The sequence below is a fragment of the Brachyistius frenatus genome, unplaced genomic scaffold (genome assembly GCF_029030835.1).
Source record: "Brachyistius frenatus isolate BFR_SWC_R1_liver_20210118 unplaced genomic scaffold, ASM2903083v1 Contig_34, whole genome shotgun sequence".
NCBI classification, from domain to species: Eukaryota; Metazoa; Chordata; class Actinopteri; family Embiotocidae; genus Brachyistius; species Brachyistius frenatus.
In genome coordinates this window covers 3,221,443-3,245,774 of record NW_027210633.1, presented here as the reverse complement: position 1 = coordinate 3,245,774, position 24,332 = coordinate 3,221,443, and the positions used below count along the sequence as shown (strand labels likewise).

Sequence of the window (24,332 nt, the reverse complement as noted above, 5' to 3'; positions counted from 1 at the left end):
ACAGAGGGCGACGTGCTACGTTCAGGGAACACTACGGAGTAGGACATTTTACATTTACAGCAGGGAAATGCACCTCAAACTTTGTCACTCTCTTTAAGCACTATAAGGCAACATGCACGTCAATCTGGTCTCATCAAACGCCTGACAGATGTTTTAGTCGCTGTCACGTTACTGCTGCAATTAATTTATTATGATTTATTTATTTATATTAACATACACAAAGGTCAGTTTCTGTGTTGTTTATAATGCTTTAAATCGAATAGAATTGTTTATAAATACACACACTGAAATGTAATATGGTTTATTGTGTTTTATGACCTCGATGTTGCCAAATGCTAAAGTAAAATTACAGATTAGAAATGAAAGAAAACAACAACAAAAAAAATCCAATAAGTGGCTTTGCATTAAACTGTTTAAATTTAGGCCTAGTAGTAAAACATATTTTGTTCTTGAAGTCAAAAGTTCACAAACATTTTGCCTCTTAAGCTTTTTTTCTCTAACTAATAACTTAGTTGGGAGAACATCGAAATACGAGAGTTTCAGATTTCCTACGCCCATTTGAACGCAGCAGAGTTGACTTTGCCTTTTCAGGACGATGTAAACTTGCTGAGCGTCAAGGCACGCAGCTGCACCGCGGTCATGTCTAACTTTATCCTGGGCTTAGACATTGGCACCACTTCGGTAAAAGCCGTGTTAATAGAAACCGGCTCCAGGACGGTGGCTGCAAGCCGCGCTTTACCGACGACTGCTGATGTCACCGACGATAACGGAATAAAGGTGAGTGCGCTCACGTGCCACCGAGCTTTACCCGACCGCAGCGCAGTGAACTAAACACTGCTGCGTGTGCGCTGCAGGCGAAAGAGCAGGACACCGGTCGGATCGTGGACGCGGTGAACCGCTGCATCGACCTGCTGCCCGGAGACAAGCTGCAGCAGGTGTGCAGTATCGGGGTGTCCGGACAGATGCACGGGGTTTTATTCTGGAAAGCAAAGAGCGGTAAGACCAATAACTTCCTGCAAGATGCGGCATTTCGCAACGAAGTGTGGTTGACGGTGCAACGACGGCTCTGTGGTACATGCAACGAAATCAATGTGTTCACTCGTGAAATGAACGAGCAGGATAATGAAGTAGACACTGAAATGTTGATTAAATCTCTGTGATTCCAGTCATAACATGTGAATATTCAGGAACGTTTTTGTAAAGGGCCACTCTGGAGCCTCTAAAAATGATTTCATGAATTATAGGGTTTGTTTTGTTTTTGGGTTATTATTAGTGAAATTGTTCTGATGCTCAGTTGAAACTTCAACTATTTCCAAAGAATTAAATAATTCGCCCCCATGTTTGATTTTCTTTTTTATCATGTCAGATATTGACTTACAACACCACCTCCCAGTTGTCTGCCTCCCAGCCAATCAAGTTACACGTTACGTCCATGTTTGTCCAGACTCATATGATATATGTGGTGAAGATATCTTATTATTAATAGAGGTATGCAGCCGGTGTTGCTCCCATCACTGTGGGTTTGCTCGGTACAAACCACGACAGCAGAGGGAATACACACAGTAAATATAATTACACACAACAGGGACTCACACCAGAAGAAAGCAGCAACATAAGAAGCCGCGTGCTCTCAGGTTAACCGGCTCAATGATGGTGACCTTTGACCTTTGATCACCAAAATCGAATCAGTTCATCTCCTCGAGTCCAAGTGAAAGTTTGTGTCAAATTTTCAGATTTTCAGATTCGTTCACGAGAATGGAGCAGACGGACCGACAACTCAAACCGTAATGCCCCCAACCACAGCTGTCTAATATGTATGGAAGATCACCTGCAGTTCGTGTCATTGTTCCAGCATACATTATATTTAATGATGACCAGACTTATCTGTTAATCATCACCTGTTGATGAGGTCATGTAGCAGAGGGTGGGGACGGCAGACAGGGAACAATAACAGGGATAACTTAATATTACACGTCTCAAATATTAACATCTGATAGAGATCCACATGAGGATGGAAATCAAAACAGTTTCATCAAACACATTTGAATGTATTTTAACGAGTTAAAGTCTCAACGTGCTCCCTACTTCCATGTTATTATGACCACGGTGAGGTCATACAGTCAGTGTAAGTGTGACGTAGATACAGTCAAGAAAAATGTTTTTCTCTCGGAGCCAAACATCTGGACAGCGTCATAGTTTTTGTTCTGAGCAGCTGCCCTCCTCCATTCTGGGGATCATTCTTCACTTGCCGTGCAGCCTTAAAGAGATTTATTTTTACATCTTTTTTGAGCCTTTTTTTTCCCAACTTCTTCATCTCTTCACTCCTCATTTTATAAGACAACTCCACCTCATTCTAAAGAGCAACTCTCAGTCAGCTCTGAGCCACTGCTGTACCCGAACTAACATTAAAATGACACATAACTTCCCAACACACATGTTGTAGCCAAGTGTACAATTACTTCTGAAAGCTCACCTTGTTTTAAAGGCTAAACCTCACACATCATTCTTGTTAACAGTCTTTTCTGTCTTTGAAGTCCAGTCGGTCTCTAAAAATAGTTCGCAATTTAGTTTGGACGACAGTTCGTGATGTTTAACCAGAGCAGACCAACTTTGGACAAACGTCCACCAGTCATCTTCACGGCGATGAGCACGAAGCCTTTCAATGACAACCTCTGCTGGTTGCATTTAAAATACATTTGGAATCACAGATAGTTTTTGTTGCTGTGATATTTGTGTCCATATAAACCCATTAAAGCCAGATTAGTTTGTCGTGTTTGGTCGCATGCTGAAGTGAAAGTCTGCTGTATATTTTTGTGTCTCCTGCCTGTCACAGGTTGCGATTGGTCCAACGGGGACTTCTTCACAGCCGGAGACACCAGTCAGCTGATCACCTGGCAGGATGGACGCTGCAGCGGCGACTTCCTGTCCTCTCTTCCAAAACCCGACTCGCATCTCAGCGTGTCCACGGGGTTCGGCTGCGCCACCATCTTCTGGTACATGAAACACAGGTCGGCTCCTTTTTAAAAGCGCCATGTTCAGCCTGACACTCCTTTTTGTTTTGTGGTCTGAGAACCAGACTCTGAAGGTTTGTGGTTTCACTGCAGACCCGAGTTCCTCGAGGACTTCGCAGTTGCAGGGACCATCCAGGACTACGTGGTGTCCATGCTGTGCGGTCTGGACGGGTGTGTGATGACGCCTCAGAACGCAGCCAGCTGGGGCTTCTTCAACACGTCAACCAATCAATGGAACAAAAACATGTACGTTAAGTGCTGAACTTCCTGTTTATGAAAACACTTTTGCTGTGTTCCAAATGTTGTACTTGTGTACTAACACTCACTGTTTTCAGTGCACGAGTGTGTTCACATTGTAAAGTACTCAAATATGCAGTGAACTACAAGTACCAGGATGATGCACTCAAGACAGTCCAAAAAATATTTTTGGGAATTAATACGTCTGAGGAAGTTGCAGCTGTTCCTGAACACCACACAAAAGTGTTTATTTTTCACTACTGCTGCTAAACGAAAGCCATCAGTGTGTTTATTGAGATTGTTAAACAGAGGGCACAAAAACACGTTGAATTCTGGGTAAAATAATTAAAAGCTGCAGATATTTTGGCGGGTGACGTGTTTACATGTTGAGGTCATTTCCTGTAAGTGCAGAACAGCAGTGTGCGATTTAAAACACCACTACCCTGTCAAAATTCCTGCACTAACACAAGTAAGAGTCCTAACATGGACTGCACTACGGGAAGTATCTCATTGGGAAAACAGCATTTGTTTAAAGTACTAAACGCATGAAAAATGTTGCGTTGTTTGTGCCTGTTTGGTTTGAAACTGCAATCACTAAACACGTTGTACGTTATGTGTAACCTACTGAACAAACCACTGTGTGTGTGTGTGTGTGTGTGTGTGTGTGTGTGTGTGTGTGTGTGTGTGTGTGTGTGTGTGTGTGTATATGTGTGTGTGCGCATGCTCCAGTTTGAAGGGTGTCGGCTTCCCTTTGCACCTGCTTCCTCATTGTGTGCCATCTGGTGGTGTGGCGGGACACACCCGCTCTGCCTGGCACGGCATCCCTGCTGCTACGCCAGTAGGTGCCGCCCTGGGAGACTTCCAGTGCTCTGTCTACTCCTGCATGAGTGCACGCACAGACGCAGGTGAAACAGTCATCTCTCCACCGGCCGGAAGCACACTTAACGCCCCGCATGCGTTATACTCTCATTAGTTCATTCAATTTGAATGAAAGAATCCATTAAGACGGCTCCATGACACGTTGCATCCACTGCTAATGCCGACAACACGCAGAGGTTTTTATAAAGATGTCAGTGTGTCAGAGCGGTGAGAGAAAACACAGCAGTAAATATTCACGTTTCAGTTTGTTTACATACAGAAAACTAATCATTTAATGTAATTAAATTAATACACGAAAGCTAAAAGCTTGTATCCTTCTCCTACTTTCCCAGTTCTTAACATAAGCACTTCAGCCCAGCTGACCTTCGCCATGCCAGCTGACTTCAGACCTCCAGATTGCCCTCAGCCTGCCTCGTCTATCTCCTACGTCCCCTACTTCGACGACTCATACTTGGCCGTAGCGGCGTCACTCAACGGAGGGAACGTACTGGCCACTTTTGTGGAGACGCTGACTTCGTGGATGAAAGAGCTTGGTATGCATTTACTGCCTCTACATGTGACAGAATGGTTTCATTCCTGGTGTTGTTCCTGAATTTAGTTCTCTAAATGTAGAGTTTGAATCTGAAAAGTACCTTAAAGTGCAACACCACAGAGAGCGACTAAGGGCTGACTCCAAAAAAACTATACAATAGCCTCCCATTTAAAAAGTGACCATCTGTGCCTTGAAATAAAAGGTCGATACATTTTTCCACAAGTCATTATGGTGTCATTAGCTACATTAACTCCTTCTCATCAGTGTGCTGGGGGTCCTTCTGAATAAACCATTAATAATCAGATATTAGGCCTCAAAGATGGGTAGGTTTGGGGCCATGCGGGGGTTGATTGACAGGTCTGGGGGGCAGTCAGGATTTGTTTTTGTCAGAAGAGACTTCATGATACTCCAAAAAATAAAACCCACCGCATTGATGAGGTTGTTGTTAAACTTCCTCATCACCTAAATTGCTCACAGGACTTTTTTGTCCCCACTAACAGAGGCTCTGTGTTCCCACAGTCTGTGTCTGCAGGACAGAAACGAATAAAGTTCGTTAAAAGCTGTATTACAGCTCCTCACCTGCAGTGGGTCTGCTGTTAGATAGCCACAGAGGCAGATTCCACTTGAACTTTACGGATGCTCAGCATCAAGCACAGCTGTATGAACCACTGTGATTACGTATGTATGAAAGCAGGAACAGTTCAATGCAGTTTGTGTCCCACCATTGTGGTCCAGACTAAAGTCTCTCTGTGAACTGGTCCATGACTTTTCATGTGGTCACCGTCATGATGTTGACATTTGTAGTTTTGCATGAAAAGTGTTCAAAACTATTGGATAGGTTGCCATGGCTTCCCAATAAAATGTATGCAATCATTTCTTAACTTTCCATAAAGCATTGTTACCGGTCGGACTTTCAGTTTTGTCTAATACTGCATCCACGGCCTCAGCTACACTTTGTGTTTACTGCTAATTAGAAAAGGTTAGCATGCTTATATGTAAGATCACGAACATGGTGTCAACATCACACATGTTAAACATCAGCATGTAACAGTAGCATGTTCAAATTAGCGTGAAGCTGAAAACACCGTCACAGAGCTGCTCGCTAGCATTTCATCTGCACATGCAATGCAGTGATAAAAGGATGTCGTGTTTTAAGAGATAAAATGTACCTCTAGACTCGCTCTCGGTTAGATTGCACATCTATTTACGCCTCACTTGCTGTTCCAGATTTTATCTGGAAATAACCAAAAACTGAAGCAGTACTTAGATGCAAATCAGACAGGAAAAAAGCACATAAGGACGATAAACACCACCTTGCACAACTCTCTAATCTTATAAAAATGAATAAAATCTGCTTGAAATTTTGCACCACTGCTGTAATTAGAAAGATAAGAAGTTTGGAGAATACCCGGGAGGAAAATTGACAAGTTTTTCCAGACAGCAAAGACCAATGACAGTTTAGTGAGAGCAGTGTTTATTTGAGGGAGGAGAGACTGACAGGAAAAGCATCTCAAGTCAAACGTGACCACTGTGAGTGACACAGCAACTGTGGAGTGTTTTTTTATGAGCGTTTTTACTGTGCAGGCCACAGAAGGAGAGATTACAGTAAACTGATGCCATGTTTAAATTGTCTCCTTCTCTCAGGTGCGGAGCTGAGTGATTCGGGCTTGTATGAAAAGCTGATTCATTGCGCCCTGAAGCAGGAAACCAGCGACCTGACGGTCAGTCCGACCATCCTGGGAGAGAGACACAACCCTCTCGGCCTGGGTCAGGTGACCAACATCTCCCCCTCCGACCTCTCTCTGGGTCATGTGGTGAGGGCGCTGTGCCGCGGAGTCCTCGGCAACATCACCTCCATGATGCCGGCAGAGTGTCTGCAGCAGGCCGGCGTCAGCAGGATCGTGGGCAGCGGGAGCGCGCTCGCTCGCAATGAGGTGCTGAGGCAGGAAGTGGAGAAGGCCTTTCCTCTGCAGGTGGTGTACGGACAGAACGCTGACTCAGCTGTCGGCGTGGCCATCGTCCTCTGTGACCGACTCTGAACGACATCTGTAATCTACGTAGGGAGGAGGGGAATCCCTGTCTGTTTACATGATTGAGAAATTGGCACACTTTTAAATACTTCTTATCGAATGGTATCGTTTTGTTTAATAATCAGATGAACTGAAATGCAGCGCCATATTTTGCTCTGTTTGCCAGGACAAGGATGATATGTATGCACATTTTTAGGACCAAAAGTTGGAAGCAACTAAATTCACCCAAACTATCTGCCACCCTTCAGCCATCTAACTGTGAACAGCTGTAAGCATTATACCGGGCATTTCTGGATCTGTTTACTGCACAGTTTATCTGTTGAGATGATGTAGCAACTATTACATGTTAACATTCAAACTAAAGGTCTTCGTTTACCAGCTCACATGAAAGAGGCAGAGTTCCTTCCATCATCAAAACCACGACCAGATACTTCATTTGCAGCCCGACATCACGCTAACGTGTGTAATGCACCCGCCAGTCCACTAGAGGTCAATGTGGCTTTGCCTCTCCCAGAAAGAAAAATAGTGGTTAGGTATAAGAAGAAAATAAAACACGTAGATAGGATTAGGCTCCTAAACTACTTGGTTAAGACAAGATTTCTATTAACAAATTCGGACAAGCTGGGGGGGGGGATGTACTGAATGGAAACCCTGCGATACTATGTCCCACCCACCTGTGGTGCAGTCTTAATCTGACTGCACCACAGGCCTGTCAATCAAACAGACACGCCCCCAAAACCCCGGTTTTTTTTTTTATAGCCTTATTTTCCAATTAATGATGAAATTATTTTCAGATTGACCTCCAGGAAACTGATAAATAGCGACTGTAGCTAACAAAACTGCAATAATCTGTGGAAAAAATTTATTGACTTTGAATTTCACAAGAGAAGTTGAATGGGACTCTATGGAGCCGCAGGCTTTTTTGAGCCAACCTCTAGTGGCACTCGGTGGAATTGCAGATTAAGGCACTTCAGCATTGGCCTAATTTTTCAGAGCCGGAAGCTACGTCCACTTTTATGTACAGCCTACAGGTGCAGTATGAGATGAAAACAGTGACATCTGCGGGGAAATTATGTTAGCATATTGTATAGAGTATCACACAACCAGAATTAAAGTAAGAAGTTGTAGAAATAATATCCAAATACCAAACACAAGGCTGAGGCTAGTGATAGGCCCTCGTGATATTTTGGGAGCTTTTTTTCTGCTGATTAATTTTTATGAATAGTGATTATAGTTAACAGTTAAAGTTTGTTCTTCCCAGGCAAAAGAGAAAAGTACAGATGGTCCATGCCAAAAAAGAAAAGAAGAAGGAGAAGAATAGGCGTACATGTACAAAATGTTGCATTTATAATTAACAGACTAATTAACAGAGTGGGCCTTTTATTCTAATAAAACCCTCTAAAAAGATTTATTACGCTCACAAAGTTGTCACATATAATATACTGAGCCTCTGTAATGGAGTGAGAGTGTAAAAACTCTACGGTGAACCCAAATATACTGACAGGAATCTTGCGGGGAATAAAGGCCACAATGGACAATTAACATTAGTCAGTTGCAGTAGTGAACTCCCTTTGTGATTAAAACCCTGAGTGGAAACACATTCCTAATATCTCTGATGGAGTTTAGAAAAGTATTTTATCAAGTTTAGAAGTTCAGATTGATGATTACTGGTATTTCTTTGCCTTCTCTTGATGAAAGTCCTTAATTAGAGTTTTCAGTTATAATTTCTGACACTGAAACGGTGCGTAAATATATTTTTATATTTTTTCTTCCAAGTAGCAAGTAGTAAGAATAAAAGTCATCAATTGATGGGTAGAAATAAGAGCCAATATATGTTTTAATAAAATGTAGTTTTGGGAGATTTAAATAAAGATAAATCAAGATACATAAAACAGACTATGACCAAAACCATTAAGTTATAAACAAGGTGGAAAGGTGGTATAGGAATCACAATCAGGAACGATGGTTTCTTTGATGACTACATTGGACATCTTGTGCTGCAAAATCCCTGCTTTTCCCATTGCTGTCAACAGTGATGCCTTAATTCTCACCCATTCAGATGTATAAATGAGGCTGTTGGTGACTTCATTATTTTGTATGTGTATCTGTGTTTTCTACGAGTAAATACAGATGTGACTGTAGAAAATGCAATTATTTTTCAGTATATCCAGTCATTTGAGTTGAAATGACTACTGATAGAGAAGTTAACACATGAAGTGACATTATAATGGTACAAATAAATCAGTATTAATAATTCAATTTGGTCTCAAATCTTCAATAATTTGAATGAATGTCACTGAATTTTAATATAAATGTGTTATTCTGCCTCTCCAGATATAATTTAGCACACTAACAAGAATAGAAATTTTGCGTGCTGATTAATGTAAAGGTACATTAATGTTGAAAAGGTTAGAGACACAAATGAAGCTCAGCGTAAGTTTAATCAGGAAGACTTTATCTTTATGACTCATTCATCCTCATTTCTCTCTCACTCTCCCACTTCTTCTCAACACCAGACTATGGGCATTTTCTGTATATTAATCAAATTTTGCCACAATTTCTATCAGCCAATCCTTCCTTTGCAGTCAAAATTTAAATCTGTTCGGTCATCTGCATCAGCTGTGACGTCAAGGTGATCTGCTGCGACCCTCCTCCACGCCATTCACCTCCAGATTTTAAACTGAGCTCATCCGAATCCTCTCCTCTTCACATCCAGATAATAATCCTGTTAAAAGGAGTTTTTTTCTTGCCACTGCCAGAGGTTTTCTTCCTGTTAAAAAAGGGAATTTTTCCTTCCAGCTGTCACTCGTGAAACTTTAATTGTTGGGTTCCTCTCTGTAATATTGAGGGTTCTATGTATCCACCCGTGTCTCAACCACGGGGGGTTTCATGTACTTTGCACTGCCTCACCTCCTTTACATATGATGACATCACAACGGGGCCTAATCACCAGGGACTCTCACATCTCTCACATTTTTATTCTTCTCCTTGCACACGGGAATTAATCTTGTATTCGCCCACTCCAAATGAGTGTCTCCTGATTGAAATAATTTTGGCTGGTCTGTCGCCTATTTACCACATTTTGGTTTACACCATTTTGTGCCAACAACAACCATCTCCTGCCAGTGTGCCCTGATTTAATTGTGAAAAAAGGAAGTCATGTCAGGAACGGAAATTGCCTGATCTCCAGAACTCGAGTCGACAACTCACTCTGATAGGCAGAAGCTGTGCAACCACACACTCAGTCATAGGACCACAGCCGTACTGAAAGTACAAATAGGCGCATGAGATACACAGGAAGCAGTTCAGCATAGTTATGGACTAAAAAAAGAAGACTTCAGACATCTTCTGCAGAAGGGTAAGTTTCTCTTTTGTTAGTTTTTACATATTTCAGAGCAACATGAGGAAAATAGATTTTCAAGTTGTCACTTTTTTTTATCCACCTAAGCGCTTCAGTTGATTACATAGCTTCTATTAATTAAATTATTTTGTTTACACACTGGTAGATGGTTCTACGCCTCCTCTCTGAGCTCATTATAAAACATTTTGTGTCAGATAATGTCTCACACTGAGTACAGTCCATATATGTTGAATCCTTTTGTGATATTTCTGTGATGGTCAATACAGCATCCTTTTAAGCACTCAAGACGCCAGTAATGTGCTCTGATTATCTCTAGGGTGGGTCACTTCATTGCCCACTGACTCTCCTATCTATGTGCTATGTTAACCGAGTGTATGAAAATGCAGCACAAGGATTCACACACCCATACATGCACGTCTGCATAACACTGTTGTTTTGTTTTTAATTGGAAGATCAGATTTTTAATAAAGAGGAGAATCTGGGAGAATAAGACTGACCTCTGGTAAGTGAAATTTTGTATTATTGCTTTGTTTACCAGTTTGAATTGATTAGATTGCTTTAGACCATGAACATGATGTCATCCTTTAGTATCATACACTCAGTCATCTATGTTTGAATTACGTGATGTTATTGTTATTGTGTTTGTTTATTATATAGTTTTTACAGTTAAACATACAACTAAAAATGTGTGTTAGATTGTGCTTTTGACCTTAAATCAGGATAAAGAACAGATCTTAAAAACATACATATTTTCAACATACGGAAAGTCTGTGGCTGACGGTGTTTTACATATGGCTCACATTACTGTATGTCACGAATCAATAGATCTATAAATAATACAGCACGACATAATATGTGGAAGGTATTTCCGAGCACACAACAACAGCAATTTAAAATGCTGCATAGTAAATGTTACATTCATCTTTTAAATGTGGTCAAGTTAAATAGTTTCACAAAGTAGACTTGAAAAAAAAAAAGTGCTTATTTCCTCTTTTTCCATCCTTTGTTTTTTGCTATGCTGATAAATATGTATTCCTCTTATGATGTTTATGGGGTCTTAAAATCTCCAGCGAGTCACTAATTCCCCTTTTTCAAACAGAAAAAAAATGTTCAAACTGAAAAAGGGAACAAAAAGACACCAAGAAGACTGTGGTTTTTCATTACCTTTAACATGTCTTCTTTCACATCACAAAATCATAGATTGTTTTATTTTCGTCAGCAGAAGTTTGAAGAATACATTATCTTCTTGTTTTCACGTGGCCTGTTTCTACATAAACTATACTGTAAAAGACTGGTTTATTCTGCAGATTAGCAGAGTACCAACCCGAGTGCTGTGTATAGTACTGTCATGGAAATCTTCCTCTAAATAAACTCCTTTGTTAGTCACTGAGGGATGAAACATCACATGTCTGAAAATATGTCTGTGCCCTTAGAGACCAGTGAGATACAACACTGCGGTTCACATGTTTCAGACCCAGCTGATGCAAACACATTTTATACAGTAGCGGCTCGCAACCACTTCTGGTTAAATTAAAGGAATTTGTTTGTAACCTAATGACACAGTTTTGAGCAGTTCAAACAAAATATATTTTCTTCTCAAATTGTTTGATTTGACTGATTGTAGATGCTGGAAAACATAGAAATATTTTGTGTTGCAGAAGTTTTTTGCTCTTTTCTTACTCTTTCACTTTGGGTGACTCCTCTCTCTCAAGATGAAAACTGCTGGTCTGCAGGAAATAAAGTTTCCCACACTTCAGAACATATCACTGGCTCTTGTGCACTTTTTAAATGTAAATCTGTGGTAGAAAGGTAGTTGGCGCTCACTAATTCTCCACCCGTTTGCTCCCTCTAACACCTCCTGTTTTTTTGTCTGGATAATGGACACTTGTGCCATAAATCTGTGCCGATTACTGCAGTTAGAGGTCAAGATGAAGAAGTCAGAGATGTCCGCCTTCACTCTGGAGACAGACGACAGGACAGAGGAGGAGAAATCGCAGCACAAAGCTCCCAAGAAGGATGGTCTGGCTTGTGTGTTGGGTTTGACCCAGGAGACCCCGAAGGCTCCCATGGACACGGATTACCAGGAGGAAATGGAGAAACCCAGAGATCAAATCAGAATTAATCACAACTTTGACAAGTGAGCCTCTCCATGCGGTGATAAAATGATGTTCTGCCTTTATTTAATACTCATTATGGGCTCTGTGTGTTATCAAACCCCACAGTGATGATTCAAATGGAACGTGAAGCTGCTTGTAACCCTGCTGTCTGTGAAACATCCTGTTTTCAGAAAGATTCGAGGTGTGGAGCAGGACAACACCAGGAGAGACAGCGAGAAGTTTAGTATTGACAGATTGTTTGAGGCGGTGGCCAGCAGGGATGTCAGGAAGCTGGACGGCCTGCACCAGTACCTGCACCAAAAGATGAAGAAACTCTCGGACTCTTTGTGTGAGTGCGTGACGACCCATAATGCAACAACCGCACCACACTGTCAGCTGCTGACCTTTGTGGTGACCCCCTGAATGTGTGGTCACATCTGCAGATCAGTCCTACGGTAAAAACGCCCTGATGAAAGCCCTGCTGCACCTCAAAGACGGAAAGAACGAGACGGTGGAGTTATTAATCGACATCTCAGAGAGGATGGGTGACATTTCTAAGTTTGTGAATGCAGCCTACACAAACAGCTACTACAAAGGTGATGAGCTTTCCTCTGAATCTGGAGCTTAAATCGGACATAAACATCTCTTTGTCCACATTTCTCCCATTTTAAAGCAGAAAATGATCTTTAATGTTATATTTTTTCCATTAATTTTTAAGCCACAAAAGATAGAATTGTTGTAAGTGAATCTAAAGGGAGGCTGTGGCTCAGACGGTAGAGGTTGGTGTTCGATCCCCAGCTGTCCACATGCCTAAGTGTCCTTGAGCAAGACACTGAACCCCAAGTTGCTTCCGATGGTGTACCATCGGTGTGTGAATGTACTCCTGATGGCGGCACCTTGCATGGTGATCAGTCTCATATGTGTGTGTGTGTGTGTGTGTGTGTGTGAATGGGTGAATGGAAAAAACATGTAAAAGCGCTTTGAGACCATAAGGTGATAAAGCGCTATACAAGTACAGACCATTTACCATTTAAAGAAATGTGATTTGTTTCCTGACAGGCCAGACAGCTCTGCATATAGCCATAGAGAGGAGGAGTCTTTCCTATGTGAAGCTGCTGGTCAGTAAAGGAGCAGACGTCCACGCTAAAGCCAGCGGGACGTTCTTCCAGCCGCACAATAGCCCCAACTTCTACTTTGGTGAGTCATTGCTGCTGCGGGAGGGAGAGGGGGACGACCTCACGCCAAGACACCAGTGACAAGATGAATCACTCAGTAATGAAGGTGGTGATATGTGACATATTACACCTGGTTTTGGGGATCTTCAAACATCATAGCAGATGCCTTGATCAATGATTATGTACTGTATTATGTACAGTTTAAATGCAAAGTGATTAGGTTGTGGAAAAGGAAAGTTTCCCTTTTACGAGATAATACCATGTCTGATTTTTAATATTGTATATGTGTGTAAGTATGTCCTGTGACAAGGTGCAAGATTTCTGAATTATATCTCAACAAATTTGTGGATTAAAGTCGAATCTGGTCTGAGATGGAACTGAATTTGGAGAGTTACCCAGAATCCAGTAGATCTCATGGAAAAAGGCCCTCAAACAATAAACAACACGAGGAAAATGCTCATTAGAAAAAATGCTCTACAACACCAGCAGTGGCCATAATCTCCACAGGGTGCCTTTAACTTTAGCTTTAACATAAGTGATCTTTATATCTTTTTGTTGAAAAGATCTCCTACATGTGTTTTATGGCATGTGCAAAAAAACCAAGAACCATGCACGTGAGATTTTCTTTATGTATATTTCACGTTGCACTTCACTCTCAATAAATTGTTTAAATGGAAGAAATACATTTATTTATCTGTCAAACCAGACTCAAAGCTCCACAGTAAATGGTGTGCATGTCTCAAATTAAACTCTCTCACTGAAAGCTGTGAATGAACAGGAGTCTGTCTTTGTCTCCAGGTGAGCTGTCCCTGTCGCTGGCAGCCTGCACCAACCAGCCCGACGTGGTCAACTTCCTCCTGGAGAACGAGTACCAGCGGGCCGACGCCGAGCTGACGGACTCTCATGGCAACACGGTGCTGCACGCCCTGGTGGTGGTGGCCGACAATCACCCGGAGAACACAGACTTCATCACCGGCATGTACGATCGTATCCTCACGACCACCGCCCGACTGCAGCCCAAACTGAAGCTGGAGGACATCCAGAATGACAAGGGGCTGACACCTCTCAAAATGGCTGCCAAGACTGGAAAGATTGGGGTAAAATACTACATGTTGATTTTAGGAGTACTGCAGGGTCAAAGCAGACACAGCAGGACTGAAATGCTTTTGGGGACCCAGGGCCAAACATGTAGTACGGGCTTCCCTGCTGCACCGACAGCAGTCGAGTTTTGGAGACTTCTGGGCAGAATTTGTTTCAGTGAATGAGATCAAACCTTCACAGACATGATTTGGTTCCTGCTTTACTTTCATCTGTCTGCAGCTGTTTTCACACATCCTGAAACGAGAGTTCCAGGAGAGTCACACCAAACATCTGTCCCGTAAATTCACAGAGTGGGTTTACGGGCCGGTCCACAGCTCCCTGTACGACCTGGCCTCTGTCGACTCGTATGAGGACAATTCAGTGCTGGAGATCCTGATCTACGGCAGTGACATCCCCGTGAGTCCCGACACTGACACCATCAGCACATCTGCAGATGTGGCTCTGTACTGACATGTGTCTCCTTGTGTCTCCTTGTGTCTCCTTGTGTCTCCCCCGTCAGAACCGTCACGAGATGCTCCAGACGGAGCCTCTGAGCCACCTGCTGGAGAAGAAGTGGAAAATGTTTGCAGGGCAAATGTTTTTGTTCAACCTCCTGTTCTACATCCTGTACCTGATCACCTTCACGCTTGTCGCCTACAACAAGAAGGATGAAGAGGTGAGCTTGACTGATATAAACTCTGTGACTGAAACCATCCCGAACAGGCCTGTGAAGATGTTTTCTTTGTTTCTCCCACAGCCACCTTTCCCTATTGAACACAACTTGTTGGGTTACCTGTATGTTTCCGGCCAGCTGCTGATAACACTGGCAAACTGCTATTTCTTCTTCATGGGGGTAAGTAGGCACCTTTTGACTTCTCGACTTCTCGACTAATATCCAGTGTCTCACATCATCACCTTATGGAAGCTAATTCAAAACCTTGACCTCATTTGCATCTCTAGATCATAGACCTGACGAGGAAACAGCCAAAGCTGCAGACGCTGCTCATTGATGGATATTATGAGAGTCTTTTGTAAGTAGTAAAGTTTCTCTTTCAAACATGGTGAAAATTAAAGGTCAAGTTTTCCTCCTCAGAGCGTTTCTTCTTCTCAACTCTTCGTGGTGGGTTTTGCCATGATGACTCACCAAAAGGATGTTCTTCCAAACAGCCCGCCACTGCACACAGCTAATCTGCATTTAACTAATTAATTGACCTCTAAAACCAGCTGCCAGCAGCAGTCAGGAATTAGATGCGGCTTATTGAAGGGGGTGAATCGTATTGTATCAAACATGTTTGTAGAGATCTGCTTTTGCTTTGACATCAGAGGGTCTGTTTGACTTGATCAATGTATAACGGTCACATTAAATCTAGTAGCTGTTGATGCTGATCAAGAGACGTAACTCAAGGTAACAAAGTCAAACCCCACTGTAGTCATGTTTTACAGCTCACACCGATTTGAATTGTCACAATAAAGCTGAGCAGGTTCACAGCGGCTTCTCCTCTGTCGATAGTTTGTTGCAGGCCGTCCTCTGCCTGGTCTCGGCCGGGCTGTATCTGTATGGGCGGCGCGAGTACCTCGGCTTCCTGGTAGTGTGTCTTGCTCTCAGCTGGGTCAACGTGCTCTACTTCTCCAGGGGTGACCAACACATGGGGATCTACAGCGTCATGATACAGAAGGTAAGTCCACACTGGTCGCACTGCAACTCAGCGGACGTCACAGCGAACCGACTCATCTCTGAGACTCTTTGTCTCTCTTCTTCTTTGCAGATGATCCTCAGTGATATCCTGCGCTTTCTTTTGGTCTACATGGTCTTCCTCTTTGGATTTTCAGCAGGTCTTTAATTTTTTTCCTTTTGACTTTTCCTTAGCTGTCATTTATTTGAAGTTGCACCATCTGACGTTTCTATGCGTACTGTGTAATCTGATTCCTGTCTCCTGTCACAGCCGTGGTCTCCCTGCTCATAGAGCCTCCTAAAAAAAACGACAGTAAAACATCGCCGGGCAGTACCCGTCTTTTTGACCTCTCTCCCAAAGATGAGGGGTGTGTCACAGTCACCTACAGAAACATCTCCTACACCTTGATGCAGCTCTTTAAGTTCACCATCGGCATGGGCGACATGGAGTTCACGCAGGGTTACGAGTACAAGCTGGTCTTCTATATCCTCCTCATCACCTACATCATACTCACCTACATCCTGCTGCTCAACATGCTCATCGCCCTCATGAACCGCACGGTGGAGAAGGTCACCAAGGACAGCACCAGCATCTGGAAGCTGCAGGTGAGTGTGAAACAGACATGTGGGTGTTTTACTGAAGGCAGCTGTGGCTGAATGAAGTGCTGCGATGGTTTTCAGAGGGCCATCACTATCCTGAACATGGAGAAGCGGCTACCTTGGTGTCTGAGGAAGAGGCTTCGCTGTGGGGTGGAGAAAAAACTCGGCACTTCTCTCGGAGACGACCGCCGGCAGTGTTTCAGGTGAGCTTCTCTTAGTTCGGAGACTGTAGCCTCCAGTCAGTGACAGCCATGTTTTGAGAGGGTCCATCAAAAGCTCCATAACACACCCAGATTTCCATTTTGTCCCTGCCTAATATTTATCCTAAAATATCCTAAACATCTGTCCGTGGATTGGCCGATGGTTAACATGAATGGATTACCATGAAACGTCGTACCGATATTCATGGTCCCAGGATGGTTAATCCTAAAGACTTTAGTGATCTTCTGATGTTCAGATCCAACACAGGTTGACAGGTGTAGTTTTAATGAGCTGTATCAACAATGATACCATTTAGTGCAGACATTGTGTTCCTTCGGTGATCCTTTAACTTTTCATCTAATGACACTTAAAGGTCAAAATTTCCATCTGTTCAATATTTGACAAAAATAACGCTGTTCGGCATCCTGTAGATGTTCCTCAGGCTTCACACCGATGTTAAAAGCATTTTCACTGTTCAGCCTTTTCTGTTTTTCATTTCCGATCTGACTTCGTGCAGAAATCAACTGAAACCAGATTTTATAACACAAAAGTCGGTCGCTGACGTTTCAGTCCAGTTCGAAGCTTTTGTGCCTTCAGTCTAAACAACACTTACCTGAAGTCTCAGATGAAAACAGAAAGCATTTTGAAGTATTTTACAAGCTTTCCACTGCACAGTGACGTCAGAGTCTTTGTCTAATTTCAGAATAAAAAAATATTGTTGAATTTTCTGCAGTGAAAGGTGTTCTTGTCCGATGGCGGCGTCCGCCCACATTGAGCGCCGCCCTGATCTGTGTACCTCCGTCAGGAATACTTGGTATTGCGAGCAGTTTAGCTCACATGCTAATGCTGCTAACATGCTAAACTAAAATAGTGAATAATATAAAAACTGTAACACTTGTTAAACACACATGTTAGCGTTGTCCTTTTTTTTTTAAACATATTAGCATGCTGATGGTAATTAGCCTTTAGCTCAAACAGCATTGTGCAACATGAAAGCCTCATAGAGCTGCTTACACATCTGTCTGGTCAGCTCATATGGTTCGGCTGCTTTATTAGACAATCTTAAGAACATTGTACATTTCATTTTCAGTGTGCACAGAGAAACTTTGCTTCTTCAGGAGATGAAAATGAAAACAGCCTTCTGGTTTTAAACTCTTCACAGTGAAGCTGTAGGAACAAGGAAAAAAAAGCACTTTTTTGGGTCGAGGGGAACTTTAAGTTTTGTTGGTGCTGACGTCTGGAGGAAAAATACACTGATGTCACTGTGAGTGATTTGGATTGTGCACTGTAACCGGAGCTGACCTGTAGATTAATCCAGCCACACATCAGGAGAGGAGAAAAGAGCATGTTGGCAGTGCTTGGTGTTTGAATAGATGACCGAGTGTATTAGTCCCAAACTAGTGTGTTATTCGTGAGAGGCCACATCGGTCATTATGCTGCTGGTCGGCGGTGGTTCTGTCTTGTGTCCAGTTCTGTGAGATAAAACACTTCAAGTGTGTCAATTAATGAAAGTCTGAGCGGGTTTGTTTCAGGTTCAGAAGGATGTGCGAGTTGTTCCTGATGTTGTCATCTACTGTGGTTGGTCTTTGGATTAAGGTGAGACAGGGTCTGTTATGTTGATGCTGTTAACAGTGAGACATAAAATCACTCGTATCAAAACTGTTCACGACCGTCTGACCTTCTGAGCAGCATAAAACCAAACCTCAGCAGGTAATAAAGATAAAGCAGAGACAAAGGCTCGGCCTGGCAGAGTTAACATGAGCTGTGGGCGCCGGATCAATTGATGTGCAGAACATTTATTTAGCCTTCGCTGACAGCTGATTGATGTGTCACACGGCAGACAGTAATTGGAGCATGTGTCCTCTTGTTGTCTCAGAGTGGAGGAAATCAACTGGAACAAATGGAACAGCAACCTGGGAAAAATCAATGAGGATCCCGGGTCCTGGGATCGAGGCCAGCAGCCGGCCTCAGACGCCCCGCAGGACAGACGGAGCAGAGGTGCACAAACATGGACGAGCACTTTTCTGAGACAGGAAGGTGTTTTACGCCTCGAGTAACATTTCCTCCTCTGTCCACAGGGAGGAGCTGGAGAGGCTTGTCCAAGGCCAGTAGGCCGTGGCAGACCTATCAGTCCACAGACACGAGCACCACACAGGTCTAAAGAGCCCGACTGACCTGAGCAACCAGGCATTCAAACCTCAAGACAGGAGTTTCAAGTTCTCCCAAGAAATTTAACTGCCAAATGGGTGAAGCAGTTTTCTGACTGACTGACTGACTGACTGACTGACACTCCAGTGTGTCAGCTTGATTTTCTATTGAGTCCTCATAGCAACATTTCATGGAGATGAGCAGTGATGAGGAAACATTGTGAGTATTTGTGCGTTTGACTGCCAGAATGATGTTAAAAACAAAAAAATTGTAATGCAGCAAACAAGAGTTGCTTAAATGCCAAAGGAAATCATTGCATTTTAAATTAAACACTTAATCCAAAGGCTTGTGCACATGCTGGTTCTGCACGTGAGCAGGATGCTCATCCTCTGCACAAAGGCCACAACCTGCTGGCACCTCTGGCATCACTCAGTCCTTCGTGGAGTAATACTGATCACAAGGTGCTGATCCTGCCCTCCCGCTGCGTGCCCTTTATACAAGTCCCATTTTCATCACAGCCAGACAAGCTAAATCTACTGCGGCCAGATAGTCCCGCGGATTTCACAGCTTGCTTTGTCTACTCCACTTCCTGTTGCTACTTGGCAAAGGCAGACCTGGATAAATGGCATGAAGGCAAAGCAATTGGTGTAACAATCACCCACCTTCAGAACTAAGCTGTCACAGTTACAAATTATGTGTGCTTTAGATGGGCCTTTTGAACCGTTCAGCTGCTTGTAAAGCTGATTATGTAAGAGACAAGTGTGTGAATGGTAAGCTACCTAAACTGTCAGACTACAGTGAAGTTACTGTATCTCTCCGAGACTGAAAGCTGCAGTTAAGACGCCTGCTGTTCATTCAAGTTCAACCACACCGACTTCAGACTCATTTCAAAGCATAAATTAGAACTTTATTTTATTATTACAATATTACAAAAAGAGTAGCACAACTCTCACGCTCTTGCCTCTTATCTGTCGTACAGAATGACACAAAAGAAAGGCTTATGGACCTTCTTCCATTTCACAGCAATAGTACAAGAAACAAAGAAGAAAATAAAATTTAAATAACAAGCAAATCAAGTATTATAAATAGTCACAACTGCAAACTGAAGCTTTGAAACTTGGAAAAAATGTTACAGCTCAGTAACTACACATTGCTAAAAATATATAATTACAAAATATTACTCCTTTTCTTGCTTTCCATAATAAAGAATCTCTAAGGAATTGCTCTGTCTATTTAACAAAACTTCATTAAAATAAAAAGACCAAAAATTAAAATTGCTGTTTCTGTGTATCCTTACCATCTTCTTACTCCTTATTATTTGGGTTTTGTTATTAAAACCATGCTCATTTTCAAAGGAAAGTCCAAGGACCAAACACTTAAGGCTTTTTAAGGGCTGTTAGGGAGTTAGGTGAACAAAAACATGGGCGTCATCACACACTCTCTCTCTCTCTCTCTCTCTCTCTCTCTCTCTCTCTCTCTCTCTCTCTCTCTCTAACGCTCACCCTAAACTGAACCCACATCAACAGGCAACATTCACACACAATCATTAAACTTTTAAGTTACAGTAGTCTAGTAGGTAAGCCAGTGTACAATAAAATAAACAATGCATTTGCTGTTTCACTTTTAAACTTAAAAAAAAAAAAAAAAAAAAAATGCTTTCGTTTACCTCCAAGTGATCTTGCAAGTGATCAATTTGGTCTTTTCAAGCAAACTTCAGAATCAGTAGCAACTACACGCAATTCACTGAAGTTCCTGCTGTCAGGACCAAAACTCCGGCTCGGCTTGTAGGTCGCTCCTACGTGACGTTACAAACTCTTTATTCCTTTTTCTCCAGAGTTTTGTCCTCAGAACTAACATGTCCCTTTCAATACCTGCAAAACAAAGAATCTCAACATTCAAGTAATACATTTGTCATGGATACAAAAAAAAACGATCTGAAAAGGACACACACATAAAATGGCACGACTTCATAACAGTGTGTCCTCGTTAACATGACTTTGGCCATTTTCAAGTCGGAGAGTTCATCTTTCAGGACCTTTTCTGCCCTAAAACATTTCACAATCTTGTTGCCAAGCGTGGCATTGACAAAAAGGTTTTTTTTTTTTTTTTTTTTAAACACCTGAATTTCACTGCAGCATTTAAAGCAGGACAGAGCGTCAACTTTTTCAAACTTTTTACTCCCTGCTGTAACTTTTAATATGTACAAACAACCTGATTACATGCTTCCTTAACTGACCAAGAGGAATCAATCTTAGAGTCCTATCATACAAATAAATAAATTACATTTAAAAAGAATTAAACCTCTGCGAGCATGTGCATACTGCAAGCTTTACCGGCTGGATGTTGTAGTTTCCAGTGTCTGGTGACTTCGCACTGAAACAAGATCGTTACTCTCTCCTCTGTCCTGAAGTGATTGTATTTAATCTCAAAGCATTGACACCAAAATGGAAAATTAGTCTAATGAAACTAGTCTGAGCCAAATATTCCTGACATGATCCTGTTAAAAAAAGAAAACAAAATCTAACAGTAGATGTTGCCGTTTCTCAGTGAGGGATCTGTTTCTCTTCCGTCTTACATGCATAAGAAAACAGGTCTGAAGTAGAAACACAGGATCTGAGAAGATCCAGGCACACAGACTATCGAGGAAGAAGCAGGGAATGAACAGTACAGATGTGTGTACACACACACACACACACACACACACACACACACACACACACACACACACACACACACACACACACACACACACACACACACACACACACACACACACACACACACACACACACACACACACACACACACACACACACACACACAAAGTTACCTTAGGTGCCCAATAAAAGCACTTGAACAAAACAAAATGTAGCAATTGATCACTTGCAAGATTAAACAAACAAACAAAAAAACTACTGTTCTTCATTAAATATATTAATTTACCTTCTTTAACATTAGCGGTCGTGTTTAAGTTATCACTTGAGTTTTATTCACGTGTTTCCTTTCTTAAGACTAAACAAAGGGGATTGATAACTGTTGTGGAGACAAGGCCATAGCTTATCTGTAACCTGGGTGCTGGATGAGAGCGGTTCTGCCGTCCCCGACCTCTGGACCTACCCTGCTCAGAGGAGGCCTGTGCATCTTGCCCATCAACCCGAGATTCTGATCGCGGAAGTAGGGCGTCTGGAAGTCCCCACCCAAGTAATCTGCCGTTTGCATCAGATTAGTCTGGGCCGAGGAGGAGGCGGAGGAGCTTGTTCCTAGCCTGTAATGGGGAGCCCCTGGGGGTCCGCAGTCTAGCGTGGTGCACCCTCCCGGGCCTGCACCGTGGAATGACATGGCTACGTCCTGAGACCCGGAGCTGTCACTGTTGGGTGTGGGTAGGATGCTGCTGTTCCAAATGTGGGATTGGAAGTAGTGACCGTTAGTGTAGTGGGCCATGGGACCGGGCATGCAGTTGTTGTTGATGGGGGGGGAGGGGGTGGGCCTCTCTATGGGAGGTTTCAGTGAGTAAGGCTGACCCACACACACCTCTGCAGGGTAGCCCATGCCCTTGAAATGGAAGGCGGGGTCCCTGGAAGGCTGCTTGCAGAGGTGGGTCCCACCGTTCTGAATGTGGGGCACATGAGCCATCTGATGCTGATTCCAGCAGCGCATCTTCTGCTGCTGCGCGTTGTGATGAAGCTGCTGCTGCTGCTGCTGCTGCTGCTGCGCATGAAGATGCTGCTGCAGGTGGTGCTGCTGCTTGAGATCAGTGTGGTTGGAAGGCAAGTGGTTCATAGCAGCCACAGTGGGTGGAGGGTGCGCTCCCACTGGGGCCGTGGCTTTCTCGTGAGGGCCGATAATGCAGGCGTGTGGGGGGAAGCCAGGGGTATTGGGGTTGCTGTGCATGGACACCCTGGAGCAAGCGCTGATAAGCAGGTTGCGACTGATGGGGCTGGGGTTGGCGATCTGGCCCTCGCACATGGAGGTGGCTCCGGCGCACTGAGCCCGAGCTTGGCAGAACTGGTTGATCTGATGCACGATGGTGCTCAGGTCGGGCTGGTGGCCCTGGTGCAGTCCGGCGGCCATGGAGAGAGGAATGGTTGAGGTAGAGACAGTAACGTTAGGCGGTGCGTCGCCATCCGGCAGCTTTCTGCTCCCCTGCAGGCCCGGTGGCGGCTGCTGCTGCTGGAGGTGCTGCTGCTGAAGCATGACAGTAGGGGGACCCTGCGGGTGGCCCAGGGCTGGGTGCTGAGACAGAGTCTGGAGTCTGGGCGGGCCCTGAGGGTGCTGGGCCATAGGGGGAGGGTGTCTGAGACTCTGGGTGTGAGCCTGCTGCTGAGGGAGGGGCATCTGTAGAGTCTGAGGTGGGTCCTGCGGTTGTAGGGGTAAGTTCTGCTGGGGCCGGGGAAGGTTCGGCAGAGGTGGGTGGTGGTTTAAAGTGCTGGTTGAAGCCACTTGATAGGATCCGCTGGGAGGGTTCATGATGACTTCAGGGTGCAAGCGAGCCCGGCTGCCGTCGAAATCTTTGAGGATGCCTTTGACTGTGGGCACCTTGATGATGGCGAGGAGGCCTGTCTTGGCACTGGCCTGAGAGGAAGGGTAAGGGCTGTAGCGCTGGCCTGACGTATCTAACCCGTTGACCGTACGCCGCACGTGGTTTCGCTGCGGGACCTTGACGCTGTTGGGGAAGATCTTGATGGTGAGGGGGTTGTTGGCAACCTTCTTAGCATATGCATCCAATTCTGCAGGGGTTGGAAACGGAGCGGATCTCATCCTTTGTGTGGTGTCCCCTGGGAGTGGAGGACAGGACGGATCGGAGGTGAGACAGAGAGAAAGCAAGAAGAGACAGAGTTGGGGGGGGGGGGTGAAGAGTGAGGAGAGCGGCACAATGAGAAAGACAACTTAATCCAGGTTAAAGTGTTTATGGCACAAAAGAGCACATCAGTGGTAATCTGAGCAGCTGAGTGGAACCTGATTTGGACGGCGCTCTCATATTCTGTTCCTCACTGTTCTCCTAAAAACCTCTCGGGAGGACAAACACCGGTTTCTGATCTCATTCAGAATTATTGCCGTTGACACATTCCCAGTCTAAAATCCAATTCCGTGGTTACGTCGGTGACTTTCGAGGTCGGGAAGCTTTTAGTGGCCTAAACTGACGTAGCATCCGAGTAAAGAATAAGTCGACATCTGAGGGGGGGGGGGGGGGACGCTGCTTTCCACCGAATCACAATCTAAACAAAGAACGAGCGAGGCAGTGACGGTCCCCCGTGGCTGCGATGGGGAGAAGGAAAGGAACGAGATAGACGCAGAGAGCAGAGCTCCATG

The 24,332-nt window shown here is 43.8% G+C and overlaps 3 protein-coding genes across 7 annotated transcripts in view; 2 read left to right on the top strand and 1 right to left on the bottom strand.

Moving 5' to 3' along the window:
* Nucleotides 1–596: 596 nt before the first annotated feature.
* On the top strand, nt 597–8,948 carry shpk (sedoheptulokinase). Its single transcript, XM_069700689.1, has 7 exons — nt 597–777; nt 855–996; nt 2,834–3,008; nt 3,105–3,257; nt 3,978–4,153; nt 4,460–4,660; nt 6,304–8,948. The coding sequence occupies exons 1-7, from the start codon at nt 640–642 to the stop codon at nt 6,696–6,698; spliced, it is 1,380 nt and encodes a 459-aa protein (XP_069556790.1). The 5' UTR covers nt 597–639; the 3' UTR covers nt 6,699–8,948.
* A 1,000-nt stretch (nt 8,949–9,948) lies between these two features.
* Nucleotides 9,949–20,296, top strand: trpv1 (transient receptor potential cation channel, subfamily V, member 1). The gene is made up of 17 exons (XM_069700682.1): nt 9,949–10,047; nt 10,508–10,552; nt 11,967–12,187; nt 12,338–12,495; nt 12,590–12,742; nt 13,206–13,343; nt 14,120–14,418; nt 14,642–14,818; nt 14,922–15,077; nt 15,159–15,254; nt 15,362–15,432; nt 15,912–16,077; nt 16,168–16,234; nt 16,345–16,679; nt 16,755–16,876; nt 18,751–18,872; nt 18,953–20,296. Exons 3-17 carry the CDS (start codon nt 11,979–11,981, stop codon nt 19,033–19,035), a joined length of 2,352 nt encoding a protein of 783 aa, XP_069556783.1. The 5' UTR covers nt 9,949–10,047; nt 10,508–10,552; nt 11,967–11,978; the 3' UTR covers nt 19,036–20,296.
* A 1,554-nt stretch (nt 20,297–21,850) lies between these two features.
* Nucleotides 21,851–24,332, bottom strand: part of fam222ba (family with sequence similarity 222 member Ba) — a 32,445-nt gene continuing 29,963 nt past the window's right edge. For all 5 annotated transcript variants that reach the window (XM_069700687.1, XM_069700683.1, XM_069700684.1 and 2 more), the window contains exon 3: nt 21,851–23,797. In XM_069700687.1, coding sequence (XP_069556788.1) covers nt 22,080–23,797 — 1,718 coding nt within the window. In that variant the 3' untranslated portion in view covers nt 21,851–22,079. The remainder of the gene's footprint in view (nt 23,798–24,332) is intronic.